Source organism: Xyrauchen texanus, chromosome 1, assembly GCF_025860055.1.
Source record: "Xyrauchen texanus isolate HMW12.3.18 chromosome 1, RBS_HiC_50CHRs, whole genome shotgun sequence".
NCBI classification, from domain to species: domain Eukaryota; kingdom Metazoa; phylum Chordata; class Actinopteri; order Cypriniformes; family Catostomidae; genus Xyrauchen; species Xyrauchen texanus.
Window position 1 is genome coordinate 13,511,131 of NC_068276.1, and position 16,444 is coordinate 13,527,574.

At 39.1% G+C, this 16,444-nt stretch overlaps 1 protein-coding gene across 2 annotated transcripts in view; it reads left to right on the forward strand.

The window, feature by feature from the left end:
* Window positions 1-16,444, forward strand: part of LOC127646162 (NT-3 growth factor receptor-like) — a 207,528-nt gene that overhangs the window by 18,717 nt on the left and 172,367 nt on the right. For both annotated transcript variants that reach the window (XM_052129637.1, XM_052129644.1), the window contains exon 2: window positions 13,040-13,114. In XM_052129637.1, the coding sequence (XP_051985597.1) occupies window positions 13,040-13,114 (75 nt within the window). The remainder of the gene's footprint in view (window positions 1-13,039; window positions 13,115-16,444) is intronic.

Here is a 16,444-nt window from a genome sequence, read left to right on the forward strand (position 1 = left end):
GTGAACGACGGGGGGCTCTGAAAAGCAGGGTTCCGAAGCAGGTTGTCCACGGTAATGGAGAGCTGAATATAGTCCTCGAGTGACAGTGACTCGACATGAGGCGGCTGCCGACATCTCGGCCAGCTGCTGGGTGATTAAAGACCACGGCAATTTGGTGACAAAATTGGCTGTATGATAACAAAAGAGGGCTGTCCGCGGCCCACAACGCGGTAGCCCATTGCCGTGCTTTGCCCGAGAGCAAGGAGATCACAAAGTGCACTTTCTCACAGTCAGATTGCAAAAGGGGGTGATACGTCATGTATACAGCGCACTGCATCAAAAAACCCTGACACGCATCCGACGAACCGTCAAACCGCTCGGGGGTTTGAAAGCTTGCGGAGCTGGGAAATACAGTGGGTACATCAACGGACACAGGGACAGGCACAGGCGGAGCCGGCAAAAACTGATCAGAAATAGCACGTACTGTCTGCAGGATCTCCTGTTTCTGCTGTCCCTGAGCCGCGAGTGTTTGGTCGTGGTGGCCGACCGTAGCTCCCTGGGCGGAAAGTGCCGTGAAAATCCGCTCTAATGAGCTGCGGAACTCCTCGGTGGTTTGCATTGTGACTGTCTGCGGTGTGGTTGGTTATTCTGTCACCCGAACACACACACACACAAGACAAGACAGTCACAGTGTAAGTCAATGAACTGCTTTATTAAATAAAAAGCAGGCGAAGGTACAATAAGGAAAATCCAGCGGGAGAATGGTCAGGGAAAGCGTAGAGTCGAGAGCCGGGGAATCAGGATATAACAATAGGGCAATAACAAAAGAGTGGTCACGGAAAGCAAGGGGGTCAAAGCCGGGATAATCAGAATTAGAAATGCGCAAATACTAGCTAGAAGAATAACAAGGGGGAACTAGGGGAACACTTGTGCTGGCAAAGTGAAGGGGTAACTAAACAATAACCAACGGGTGTGAAACGAATGTGCTGGGATATAAATAGGGGCGAGTGCAGGTGTATCTAATAATGCCGTGATGAGACGAGTGCAGGTGAAACTAATGTGGTGATTGAGACGAGTGAAGGTGGTCATAATGTTCTGGCACATGGGAGCCTGAGGGGAGAGATTGCGTGCGAGCCGGAGAGCTCGCGGCAGGAGAACGAGCGTGAAAGCTCGCTGACTCCGAACGAGCGTGAACGTTAGCGGGCTCGGGGCGAACCGAGGGGGCGGGGTTCGTTACAGCCTTATTAGTTTTGGCTTTATAAAAGCTGTTAAAACAAGACATTATTAAAGTCTTCAATTAAAGACAACTTGACCCCCTGTTCTATAGTGAAAGCTTAACCTACTTAAGTTATTGTTTTGTTTAGCATATTTCCATTATAATAAATCAAGCAAAAAAAAAAAAAAAAACAGTTTACTGCAAATACTGTAATCAGCTTGCTTACTCTATATTCAGTTACTGTATGTACAGTATATTTATGCTTAACTAGTGCATTGTTGTTGTGTTTAGCTATTGATGTAGTGTGCCATATGTTCCTGATATTACATATACTGTATTTGTATCGTATACTGTATATTATATGATTTTAATAGTATATTTAGATAATATTTGACTAGTCATATTTTTTGGTTGATTTCTTAGATGACCTGGTAATGTTGTAGTTATGCTGGGTGTTGATTATCTAGTTATTTAGTGGTGCTTACTAAGGCAAACAACAGTATTGATCATACCCGTACTTTGGATTAGCAACCACCTTGCAATGCCCTAGCAACATTACAGCAATGTGCTAACAATCACTCAGAATACTTCAGCAACCGAATAGCAACACCCTATTTTCTAAACGCTAAGAGAGATATAAAAATGTCAACAAACCTTAAAAGTACTTCCTCACATAATGTTATATACATTTCCCCCCATTTAAAAAGCAAATCAGCATCCAGGCACCAACGAATGATTCAAAGCTTGTTGGCAATAAGGTGAGGCATGTTTTATTAAAATATTAGAAATGTAAATCCAGGGCTGAAACTAGAAATCAACAACAGATGGAGGCCAGCTGTAATTTCATCGAATAATCCTTTAGAAATTATGCATGTTGTACACCTGTCTAGGTGCAAATACATTTATTCAGATGTTTCAGAAGGAAGGCCAGTCAAATATTATGTTTTCTGGCTCAAGCAGTCAGGCTGAAAAACAATATAGGTTTATAAAGAAAAGGTTGCTCTTCTACATTGATTCTCAACTGGTTGTGCTTCAGGACCAAGATTTTACATTTGAAATCAAGTGGCAACCCAACACATTTTCAAATTTTCTCTATTGTGCAAAAGTAAACAAAAATATCCTTAAAAGTGAAACACTGAAATGCAATAATGTTACCATGAATTTCATAGGCATAGTAAATATATCAGATAATCATCTAGTGAGTGACTGACTTGCATCTCTAGAGCACACACCAGTGTGTCTTACACTGCTTTTACTCCTTCTGTTTAGATGAACTCAAATTCTTATTATTTGAGCTGTAAAGTTATTTAAATTGTCATTTTTACAGTCATTTTAGGGTTTAAGAGTTTGTTGACATTACATCATCATGGCAGTGAAGTTGTAAAATTGGATAAAGCTTTACATAGAAACAATTACTAAGTGATTTTATTACACTAAAATCACGTCAACACGTATTGTTTATATCTTGGCAATACTTTTGAAACAGCGAGTATTTTAATGTTCATAATTTGGCCCCATTCACTTGTCAGGTTCCTGACACTCTAGTTAAGTATTTTCTTCAGTGTCGGTACCTGGCACCTGTGTTTTGTGTTTGATCTGTGTTTTGTGCTGTTTTGTATTGTGTATCTAGTGTCAGGATCCTGCCACTTTGGTTAGTCTTGTTTTTAGTTGGGTGCTGACACTAGTGTTATGAGTGCACATGGCTTTATTGTGTTTCCTAATTGCCATGTGCACTGTCAGTTCAGTCTTTAGTGATCCCCCCTTTACCTAGTTATCTTGTTATCTGTTCCACATGCTCTCCCTCATTACCCTATTCATTTTCTTCCCTATTTAACCTCCCTTTGTTTTCAGTCATGTGCTAGTTCATTTTTTTTATTAAATTGTTTTACCCAATTAGGTGTCTGCCAAGTCGGTTCCTGTTATGTTCTGTCTTGTCTGTTCCAGCCCTGTGTTTCCAGCCCAGCCGGTTTGCTCTGCGCTGCCGTGGACTTAGGAGTTTCTCCTTCGGGCTGGTTTATGTTTGCTTTCGTTTATTTCTTTATCGATAAAGTCCTATTGCATTATTACTGCATTTGAGTCCTCACCTTCCTCAAACAGACCCTGACATCACTTTCATTGTATGTGCCTCACTGTAACACAGATTTTCGTTTTTTAAAGAAAGGGTCGTCAATATTTTATTTATTTTTTTGTGGTAATCAACATTATTCCACAATTGCTGTCGGCTTAACTTGTATTGAACCTGCAATACTCCTTTAAGATACAAAATCAAAACTGTGTTTTCCAGAAATTAGTTATGTTGTGTTGTAAAACATTCCAATATGTAAAAAAAAAAACATTATTGATCAGTGCTGAGCATTATGTGTACTGTATAATGACTTGTAGGGAGAACTTTGTTTGGGATATTTTATCATGTTTATTGATGAGTTTATATTGATTTTGACTGACGTTGTTGCTATAGAAAAGGTAAAAAGACTATTTTAATAATAATTTTGTTTTTTTACATGCGATTGCTGATGATCTTCATTTGTACGGGTTCTCAACCTGGATGTGTCACTATATTCCACATAACATATCAGGGCATTTAACAATTAATATCATGGTTATTTTTATGCTCTGACTAGGCTAAAGTTTTACACTCTATGGTTAGGTTTAGGGATGGGGTTTTGGTTAGGGGTTAAAGTTATGAAGACACAGCAAACAAATGTTTTTGCTCCAGCAAACAAATCTCCTTTTTAGGAGTTCAGCTCAACTCCATGAGCATGCAAGTGCACCTCACTAGGGAGCATGTACAGGCCATTATTCAGTGTCTGTCTCACTTCAAACTGGGGAAAACATCCTCTTACGTCTTCTCAGAAAATACTGGGTGTTATGGCGGCAGCATCGGCCATCATGAATTTAGATATGTTACACATGAGACCTCTCCAGTATTGGCTCAAACAATATGTACCGCAGCAAGCCTGACACCACTGTCTGGCTGCTTTAGCACCTTGGACAGCTCCAGCCTTCTATTAGCAAGGTATTATGCTGTTTCAAGTATGCAGATGAAAAGTGGTGTCCACGGATGCGTCCAACACAGTTGTGGCGTGGTGTGCTATGGACAGCTTGCTGTCAGCACCTGGACAGGTGTGAAGTGAGCATGGCACATCAACCACCTAGAACTACTGGCTGTCTTTATAGCCTTGGAAGCTTTCAATTCCAACATGGTGAATTATCACATTTTGATTCATTTGGACATGTACATAAATCGCCATGGCAGAACCCGATCACCACAATTGATGTGCATAACACAATGCCTCCTCTAATGAAGCAGGCGTCATCTTCTCTCCCTACAGGCAACATATGTTCCGGGCTGCCTGAATTAGTGAACAGTGTGGACCTGTTGTTACGCCAGGGAGCCCTGCCGGGGGAGTGGCGCTTCAGCCTCAGACAGTTCAGATGATTTGGGAAGTATTCCACAGAGTGGAAGTCGACCTATTCGCCTCTGCGGAGAACACCCACTGTTCCCAATGGTACTCAATGACCCAAGTCCCACTTTAGGTGGATGCACTGGCACACAAGTGGCCGGCGAAACGCAAATATGCATTTCGTCCGATACGCCTTCTCACTCTGTCATAAGCAAAGTCCGAGAAGTAGATATTACCAAACCAGTCCTGGTTTCCAAAGATGATAGAGTTATTAGACGGCCCTCCGTGGGAAATACCACTGAGGAAGGACTCGCATGATTTGGCATTGCCAGCCAGAACTGTGGAACCTGCACTTGTGGCCCCTGAATGGAGCACATCAAACTAGCTGTAATTGGCTCAGTCAGTCATAAACACCATTTTATATGCTAGAGCACCATCCTACAAGATGTCTCTATGCATTAAAATGGCAGGTGTTTGCAAACTGGTGCCCTTCGTGTAGTGCAGACCCAGTAAACTGATCCATAGCTGAGATCCTTATGTTCCTTCAAGAGCGATTCGATTCTGGTCTTACCTCATCAACGCTTAAGGTTTATGTAGCGATAATCTTGTCATTTCATACCCTAGAGGCAGGTTCTTCTATAGGCAGAAACAATCTGATCATAAAATTCCTTAGAGGAGCGAGGCAGCTTAACCCCCCTCGCCCTGCTATGTTGTCGACATGGGACTAAGATTTAGTGCTGAAAACACTCACAAGTCCCCTGTTCAGACCAGTTTGTGTTGCGTGTGAATTCATTAAAGACAACACTACTGTTGGCATTTGCCTCATTTTAAAGAGTGGGTGACATACAAGCGCTGTCAACTGATTGCTCGTTTCTGGAGTTTGGACCAGGCCGTTCAAAGGCCTCGATTATACCTAGAAAAGTCGATGTTCATGTTTTGTGCTGAGGAGGTCCTGGCGATTTCAGCGGGTAGTTCAGCGTTGTGCAGGAGAGGCACATCAGGGAACGGAGGTTATGGAAGTAACCAGGACGATCCCTATCTGTCACTCGCTCGACGTTGTGTCGATGTAGTGACACTAGGGGTCCCCTACAAAAAGGCACAACTAGCTGAACCGTGTTACGTTGATCGGCGGTGCGAGACGGGCAGACTACTGTGTGCCGGGTAGCCAGTGCACCGGGCCGGCACATAACCTCCCATGATGCCCTGATGGAGTGTCCCCTTTGGGGACAAGTCGACTGCCTAAAGGATAGGGACAAGCTAGCCCAGCCATCCGGTGTCACTCCCAAGGTGAAGTCACAGCAGAGACCACACTCCGCCCAGCGAGAGAGTTGGGGGGTATTTAGAGTGGAGATCCATCCCATGGTCTTGCCGAGTCTAGTTGGAAGTATGTCATGTGGAGAAGTCCCATGGTATGTCCTACCCAATTGGTCTGCCCAAGGAAGACGTGGTTTACCAACAGGGAAACGTTTGAGCGGAGATATGCGTCAAAAGGGGTTACCTACGAGGAACTAGCACAGGCGGAGCACCTTTCCCAGTACAGGGCTTAGATAGCCGCACTGGCCTCATACTCTCGGTACAAGGGCCGAGGCAGGGAGAAGCTGGGGTGGCTTGCTTTCTTACAAAACGAGCCGCAATCGCAACTTTGCCATTGCGAGGACATGATGCATCCACAAAAGATGTTTCGACGTGGGCAGCGCCCAGGCACAAAAGAAAGCAATCATGGCCGTCTGAAGGCGAGAGATATCGACCGCATCCAGGAATAACACACAACCGGAAAGGCATCTTTAAAAAGATGCATCTTTAAAAAGACGTTCCGATGTGTGCCGCTCTTTTAGAATATACTCTTAGTAGATCTGCCGAAGCGTCCAGGGGTGATCTCTGCAGTGCACCATTCAAGGCGAAATGGAAGCCATGGGAAATTCAGCTCACTGAATCATCGACTGCTCGGCTCCGAAGAGAAAATCGGAAACACAGTTGATCTTCAATGTGCATCCTCAACAACAACAAAATATAGTATATGAATATACTATTAAGGGAAGTGTTTCTCCTTTTGAAAGTTGAAATGCTTTTTTAATGTTGCTATCTTAACTATGCACAATTAAATGGTAAATTGCATTCGGAACAGAATAGAAAAATTGAGAACCAATGCTATATTATTGATTTAATAGTCTAAGAGTATTTAAAATGGTTTCATTAGCTGAAGTAATTATGGTCTTCTTCAACATTCTTTGCCCATATAATGAACCTGTGAGATAAAAGGAAAATTTTGGATCACTGCTTCTACTGCTATTTTCGTCTGTTTTGGGGCTCTTTCCATAATGCCTGGCTCAGAAAACAAAAGTAGGGTGTCAATCAATGCTCAGAGAGAACCCATGAGATGATCTGTTTTTATTAAATGTTCCTCCATTAAGCTCCATGTACTTGGGCTGTAGATCATTTAAACAAAGTCAAAATCATGTACAGGCATGGAGTGGAAACAATGGAGTGTAGAGAGGAGATTATGTGGAAAACAGCCATGAACTTGCACACAGACTGAGAGAGGCTTTTCATTGCAAGCTTTAAAAAATATTGGAATGATTCACAGTGCTTCGGTTGAGCATCTCCACAAAAATGGTTTCTCCACTATATCGGCACGCATAATATACCTATTCTGACACAGCTGTATTTTTGTTTTTTGCATCTGATAGAAACACAAAGTGTTTGTAAATCACTCAACTGTCAGATATAACGTCATTTAGCAGTAAACCTGTGAGGTGGGGACAATATTGGGAATATTGGGAATAATTGTTCTTTGTATCATTGTTACGTCCCTTCACTGTTTTTAAATGTCTAGGAAGTTAGAAGGGAACATTATGTCACCCGTCAACAATATTTGCTAGTAGAACACTGGGAAAGTAAGTGAAACCCGTAAGCAGCAGTACGTTTGAACACATTTATTGTGTGCAACAACTGGCCAAAAGATATATCTATATATATAAACATACACATATATATATATATATATATATATATATATATATATATATATATAGATAGATAGATAGATATAGATATATATAAAAAAAACAATTGAAACAATTAGTTGTTATTTACAATCAATAAAAGAAATCATAAACAAACCAGCAAATTATCATTATATCCCAGACCTGGGAAGGAAAAAGGGAATAATTGGACAGTGCCAACTCAAAGAAATGAACAAAACAAAAAGAATCTATACTTTTTACCTTACGTATCAAAACAAAAATTACAATGAATGGCACATGCCCCCTAAATCTGGTGTGTTTAAACAAAAGATAAACCTACATGTGTGCGATGTACGTCACGTGACATCTTACCTGTCCCTCTTTCCTTTATCCATCTCAAAACACAGCATTGCCACTCTCAAATATTTAAATAAGGAAAAATGGGACGGCAAAATAACGTGTTCTCACATGACAAATTAAGCATTAACAGAGCTTAATTAATTATCAACCAAAATTGAAATCAAGCAAAACCAAATCAAGCATAACAGAAAAATACCAAACGCACAAGTTGAAGTTCACAAACAAAAGCCCACCCCTCAGGTGCGTTCGTGTCCTTTTATAGTTCCCGGATTTCCGGTAGCCATATGAATGGATCTCGCTTTCAGACGTCAGCACGTCAAAACCCTCTTCTCAGATGATTGACAGCAGAGACGAACCAGTCAGCATGTCACCTGCAAAAAAAAAAGTAAAAACGGACAGCGGCAGCAACAATACAAAAGAAACTACAAAGAACACCAAAGGAAATCTTGGGGTCACATAATACCGTAACAATCATTAACCTACATTTAAAGTCAGAAGTGTACATACAATTAGGTTGAAGTCATTAAAACACATTTTTGATCACTCCAAAGACTTGATATTAGCAAACTATAGTTTTGGCAAGTCATTTAGGACATCTACTTTTTGTATAACATGAGTAATTTTTCCAGAAAAAAATTGACTCACAAAAATCACAATTCCAGTGGGTCAGAAGTTTACATACACTAAGTTAACTGTGCCTTTAAGCAGCTTGAAAAATTCCAGAAATTGATGTCAAGCCTTTAGACAATAAGCCAATTAGCTTCTGATAGGAGGTGTAATGAATTGGAGGTGTACCTGTGGATATTTTTTAGGCCTACCTTCAAACTCAGTGCCTCTTTGCTTGACATCATGGGAAAATCAAAAGGTGGAATGTTCTCTGGTCTAATTAAAACAAATTAACTGTTTGGCCATAATGACCATTGGTATGTTTGGAGGATAAAGGATGAGGCTTGCAAGCCAAAGAACACATCCCAACTGTGAAGCATGGTGGTGGCAGCATAATGTTGTGGGGGTTCTTTGCTGCAGGAGGGACTGGTACACTTACCAAAATAGACGGCATCATGAGGAAGGAAAATTATGAGGATATATTGAAGCAACATCTCAAGACAACAGCCAGGAAGTTAAAGCTCGGTCACAAATGGGTTTTCCAAATGGACAATAACCCCAAAGCATACCTCCAAATTTGTGGCAATATTGCTTATGGACAATAAAATCAAGGTATTGGAGTGGCCATCACAAGGCCCTTACCTCCCTCCGATTGAACATTTGTGGGCAGAACTGAAAAGCATGTGCGAGCAAGGAGGCCTACACACCTGACTCAGTTACACCAGTTCTGTCTGGAGGATCGGGCCAAAATTCCAGCAACTTAGTGTGAGAAGCTTGTGGAAGGCTACCCAAAGTATTTGACGCAAGTTAAACAATTTAAAGGCAATTCTACCAAATACTAGCAAAATGTATTTAAACTTCTGACCCACTGGTAATGTGATGAAAGAAATAAAAGCTGAAATAAATAATTATCTCTACTAGTATTCTGACATTTCACATTCTTAAAATAGTGATCCTAACTGACCTAAGACAGGGAATGTTTTCTACAATTAAATGTCAAGAATTGTGAAAAAGTTTAAATGTATTTGGCTAAGGTGTATATTAGTAGTTTTATTAATATTGATAACAATATTGCTAATTTGTGTTGTTAATTTTATGGCTAACAATATATGTTTGGAACAATAAACAACATTTGACAACATTTATTTAACCAAAAACAATGATAAATAGAAATTTTGAGAGTGAAACAGCCACATTTTTTACACTTTTTGGGGAAATCAACCTACCAATGTTAATGGATAACTTACATGTATAGTGTTCTCTGCATATTAACTTTAAAGAGAAATTAAAAAGAGAAAGTAGTTTAATTGTAGCTCACCTGATAGAGTGTTGGACTTTGGACTGGGAAGAAAGAGTTTCGAGCCCAACCTCGTGAAACAAACGTGTTATAGAAGTTAAACGGAATTAAGTAGTTGCTTCAGAAAATGTTTGTATATGGCATATACATACATACATACATACCGATCAGCCACAACATTGAAACCACATGCCTAATATTGTGTAGGTCCAACCCGTATCTCAGAATTGCATTCTGAGATGATGTTCTTCTCACCACATTTGTACAGAGTACCTACATGGCAGGTGATTTTAATGTTGTGATTTATCTATCTATCTATCTATCTATCTATATATATATATATATATATATATATACCCACCCGTATAAACTGCATATGGGGAAAAAGATTTGTTGGGTAAAAACTGCTTTTTAAAAATGAAAAACATAATTTAATATGACTAAATCAACCTCATTACTTTAATTAACCTGCTGTCCATGTCAGAAGAACAGCTAAATGCTGTATTGCTATATACAGTTGTGTAATGAAAGAGGGTCCAACATATGGGGACATTGGTTCAGTAGTGAGCTGTTGTAAGCCCAGAATCAAAGCTCTTTGGGGAAATTAGTGACCTGAGGATGCTGTCTAAAACCAATGGACAGTAAAGTACCAGGGCTTCTGTTGTATTACATTATCTGTATGGCTCATTTGTCAAGTGTCACCCTCTCCCCTGCTGTAAACAAAAACGAAATCTATCTGATGTACTGTTGTAGACTGTTGTTTCGGGGGCTTGTGGTGTCATCAGGGAGTAAGTGTGTGTGATTGTGTGTGTGATCTTCTTGTGTGATCTTGAGGCACGTGATCTTATTTGCTTTGGTGTGTGATGCTGTCCTGTCAGTGGTATGTCTGTGATTTCTCCAGATTGGAACATCTTTCACTCCTGTCCAGATTGTGTTTGTTTTAGAATAGGAAATAAAAGCAGAGCTGCATGCCCTGACAATAAACACATTTAAATGTAATTGTGTTTTCAAGTAGATTGTGACACTGATAGTGATGTTACAATGACACTAGATATATGTTTACTTACCTGTCTGGTTGTTCTACAAGCAGGGCCGTTTCTGAGCAAATGGGGTCCCTTAGCAAAATCCTACTTGGAGGAACCTTGCAAGCCAAAGCCCCTCTGTCTCCGGATCATTACATTTTCCCTTCTCTCTCGGGCCACAAGGGGCCCCTATACCTGTCTAACTGAGTCATAATGGATGCCTGAGTCTTATTCGCAGCTTTTAGTATATGTATACACAGTATGTATACACAGTATATATATATATATATATATATATAAAACAACCCTGGTGGCTCAGGTGCTCTAAGTAGCCCCTTATACTGTTTATAGCTAGTAACTGCCTTGTCTACATTGCAGGTACATGCCGTAGGCTTTGAGACTGGGCTTGTATCAAATATTTTAATACACATTATTAAACACTGTGCCCAAAATGCATTATAAATTGAGTGTAATGTCACGGAAATGTTATTGACGTAAATTATTGCACAAGAACTCACCAGTCAATGGAAACAATTATGTTACAGTGGTGAACTTCATGACCAAATTATTTTAATACAGTAATATTGCTCATATCACACAAATGAAATATTGTCATATATTGAGCTTAGCATGTTTATGTCCATTAAATCATAGTGAGCCATAGTGCCAGAAGAGCTTGTTTTAACACAACAACAACACCAAAAAAGAAAATATTTCTATTTACTAGTTTCAACATCATAGGCCTCACATGTCACTCTTCCCACAGTTCAGAACCAATGGAATGGACAGCAGCAATGAACTAATCTGACCACCAAAGACAACAATCTTAACCTAAATGCACAATGCAAATGTAATGTATACACTGCAGTCTATATTCCTTAATATATATTTTTAAGCAGACACTGCGCCCTAACGTTAGAACTATAAAACTTAACCAGTCACTAAAAAAAATAAAATCTTATTGAACTTTAATCTTTTTTTGAATACTATTCTGATGCTAGTGAAACTCTTTTATATAGCACTTTTCATACCACTGTCTCCATAAGATGATACGCTTATGTTTTCCTCTTGTAAGTCACTTTGGATAAAAGCATTTGCCAAATGAATATATGTAAATGTAAAACAGACATAACTCAAGAAGGACATGATTGCCAGATCACCACTTCATAGCCTCAGACTAACCAGACACAATGACCAAGTTTCTATGACCTAGTGTCAATAACACTACATTAAATACATTAACTTACCTTTTCTTGAACACAAAATCCATGCATCTCTCCTTGCGAATGAACATTTTTGTCACTTTGTTGTAAAAGTCGCCCCCTTGTTGAAGTTTTAATAGCCTCTCTTTCTCAATTCATAATTGAAATTAACTTTGCCAAATCCATGTAGGATGTCGATGCTTACACTTTATCCATTTTAGTGCTCAATAGCGCATTAGTTACGTGAATTGAACATGTTGACACAAAACTAAAATCTAGCCTATCAGATAATGTGACTGAAAGAAGGAGCATTATGATTGGCTTACTCATTTGGTAAGCATGCTTACCTTGGCCATTTGTATTAACAGGTGTGATTCAGTTTGAATGTACATTGTTGAACGAAAGGGCTGTAAACAATTATTTGAATCAGAGAAAGCATAACATAAAGTGCTTGTACCTAAAGGTTGGCACCAAAGCGAATACATGAAAAACTGTCTGTGCTGCTCAACTGAGATGAAAGATGATGAATTTGAATTAAATTTGTAGTTTATATTAACAATTATATTTAAATATTTCATAGTGTCATTTTTCTTTTCACCCTTCTGTTAGGTAAGCACTGCTTACCATGCTTATATGGATGGTAGATCCCTGCTACATGGTATACATAGTAATTATCTTTGTGTTTCCCACATGTTCTGTGTTTGACCTTACAGTCCAGGGGAAAGCAAATTGTTTTGCTAACTATTTCGCACTGTGGTGTTCAAGTAGTCACGCCCTTAGGCCATCTGCCTCACCAACACAGAAATGCCTTTGAGAGCAATATTTCACAAGTACTTGCTGAACTATGATACATTTTTAAAACTCCCTGGGACCTTCCATTGGGTCACTGCACCAGCCAACATTGGGCTATGCAAGCAGAAAAACACATATAAGGTTGAATAAATGGGTGGTAATGGTGTCATTTTTAATGTTTCTTTGTTTCTTTTGTAGACACATCGAGAATTGGACAGGACTGCAGATTCTTAAGGATGTTGACATGGAACTGTACACAGGACTCCAGAGACTGTGAGTATTCCAAAACTCGACCCTTACTCGTCTAATGTTCATTAGTAGAATGCACAAGCGATTGTAAACCTTGCTCATACCAGATGCCTCATGAGCTGCTGATGCTAATTACCACACTACATCAGAACATCTGCCATATTGGAAAGGTCAAGATGCTAATTTAAATATACAATATGCATGAGTATAAAAAAATTAAATCTAAATTAAACAGAGCATTGGTAAATCTCTTGTAAATAATATACAGTAGATTGGTGTAGCATTATCCACCAACAAAACCATTAAATGAACACAACAACACATTCCACAGATCAGAGATATCCCCCACCGAGCCATTTGAGAGTTATAAAAACAAATACATTGCACCTAAATTGCTGAAGGAGACCGTCTCTCCCATGCCTGCTTAATCTCAAACTAGGGTTTGTAATGACAGAGCTGACCAATAAAGAAGATCTTCTTTGTTCCACAAACTTAAACCCTCGGTAAGAACAAATGGCCAAGTAACACCTTGTGACCTTAAATGCATGAATCTTCGGCCATATCAGGAAAAGGAGACTCGTGAAGACAGTCCCAAGGCACAAAATCAACATGGATCTAATACAGTGACATCTGTTTCTCCGCCAGGACACCTCCTCCACCTGACTCTTTATTCTGGATGAAAATGTACAGACTGTATTTAAACCCACAATCTACACAATACCTAGCCTTGCTAGATCATTCTGAAAATGACTCTTTGACCTGTGATCACTGTTATAACTGACAAATTAATGATTAGAGCCCGATGTACCTTTAAAATATGTGTAATGATTTGTAATCAGGGATTTTCGTGTTTTGTTAATTACATGTACAAGATTCATGAAAGAATATCATATTTAGTATGTAAATGCTTGCTTGTTTACGTAGAGAATGTTGATGACAATGAATATCATGTCTCTTGCACCGTTTTCAAGATATAAAAGTTAATGATTAAACTTGCACTAATTTGGAGTGGGAAATCCAAAGAATCCTCCAAACAAAGTATTGTAAATCAACTCTGAAAAGTCACTTCTGATTGGCTCAGGAATCCTTTGGGGTGTGGCCAATTTCAGTTCAAAACTTCCTTAACAAGGAAAAACTTTTCTCTGTAGTAGTTCTCTTTTCTGCTTCTTCTGCTCTCACAAAGCTCTCTTGTTCTCTTCTCTTCGGCTCTCTTGCTGCTTCCAGATCCTCCATGCCATGTAGAGTCCAAAAGAAATCTCGGGACTCAAAAGTCCAGAGGAAGCCTCTCACTTTCTGCTCTACGGTTCACACACCCAATGGGAGTCGCGAGTCTTCCTTGCAGAAGGCCTCACATCACAATCGGATAGCACATAACCACATTAAAAGCCATCAAAATCACCCATTGGAATTGCATTGGAATCACATCACTAAAACCATATTTTGCCGTGGTCAGGAACATATTCTGACCACATTCATTCAATGTAAAAAAGCAAATGCGTTTTCATTGTTCATATGTAATTGATGTAATGAGGTTGCTAGCATTATTGAACATTATGAATGATATGTTTTTAATACGTGGTACATGATGGAAAAATTATCTCTGATGTAACATGTCAGTGTCGTTTTCCATTTTGCGTGGATAAGTGTGATTGGATCTCTATCTGAGATGCATAAGAATGCAATTAAGTCCAGCCTAAGAATATCCACATGCTATTTGGATATGATACACATACTAATGCCAGGTGTAAAGGTGGTTATAGACCTTATTAACAGTAGTGCTGTATTAGATATTTGACTAAAAGAAAATGATGCTGTGAGGAATAGACTTAGCATCTCTCTAATGGCATCAACTGTACAAAGCTCAGAGATCACATTTACATTACATTAACATTTATTCATTTAGCAGAGAGTTTTATCCAAAGTCAAATATATATTGTTCAATGGTTCATCAGCGAAACTATCCGGAACCCTTTAAACAACAGTACAACCCATTGAAGAGACTGCAAATCTATCCCTCACAACCTTGTTGTCATTCAGGTTAAAAATTAAAGATGGAGCTACTGTAAATAAGTTCCATAGAGCACACCCAGATGGCATGAAGCTTCTAATTAAAGTGATGGGACTAGTGGTCATAAATACAATGGGTTGAATAAAGCAAGGCCATATAAATTAATCTAGTGATCTAAAAACATTGATAATATATTTATTCAGTAACATTTTACAATAAGGTTGCATTTCTTTACTTTAGTTGACATGTACTAACAATGAACAGTCCTTTTAAAGCACTTATTTATCTTGAGTAATGTTAATTCCAACATATATGAATACTTTTTTTTACATTAAAAGTTGTGTTAACATTAGTTATTGCATTTTTAACTATTTACTTTGCATGAGTTGGTATTAGGCTGTAAAATCCATACAATGTATATGTTTATATACATACATACAGTATATGTATTTACATATACAGTATGAATTTATAAAAATATTTAAATAAAAGTCTGGTGGAGAGAACGTGGCCATCTGCTGCAGATCCAGACCTCCCTCAGAGTTTCATCACTCCCATTATGTGCTTTCCTTCACCTCTGTCAAACCCCTCCCATCATTCTCCTCCCTATCCTTTATTCCTCACACCCTCAGGACAGAGTGTGCCCCTCCACTCCCCTTGATCCTTCAAAAAGGAAGCTAAGTGGAATATCCCCAGCCTCAAATTAGCACTTTCTCATTAACATTGCCCCCTATTCTGCTGGTGGTTGACTCTTTGGGTCTTTCCCATGCTTATGTTCTGAATACTGAGCATCAAAATTACCCTTTGAGGTTCCACTAAAGGTCATTAGTCTCTGCATGTGTTGATCTGTGCTCTTCACGTCTTCTTTTTTTATTTTTGTGTTGTTGCTTTTTTAAGCATAAACGACTTGCTAGTAATGTTACATGAGCAAAAGCATGAATGCAAGCCCTCTCTGTGGTAGTTTGGTGTGGAATAGTGTAGTTCAGTCATAGAACATCTCAACTCACTTGAGATAATTGGTAGGCTGCTAGCTGGGGCACTGATATTATGTATATATTGGTTTTGAACAAACTTGAGTTGCAATTTGTTTTAACCATAGAGCTTCAATCTATTAAGCTAATTACGCGCTAATTACGCTCTAATTACGCTCTAATCACTGTACAGTATATACATTTTTTGACTTTCTAAAAGTTTATCTTGAACATTCCTTTTGAAATGTAAGAAACAAAAACCTGCACTAATGCAGTCAGAGAAACACCATTGCAGTGGCTCTTACAATACATTTTTGCCCTCACTCGTGATCCCACCCCCACAAGTTCATGTATGTTGCATGAAGGACTGTAATG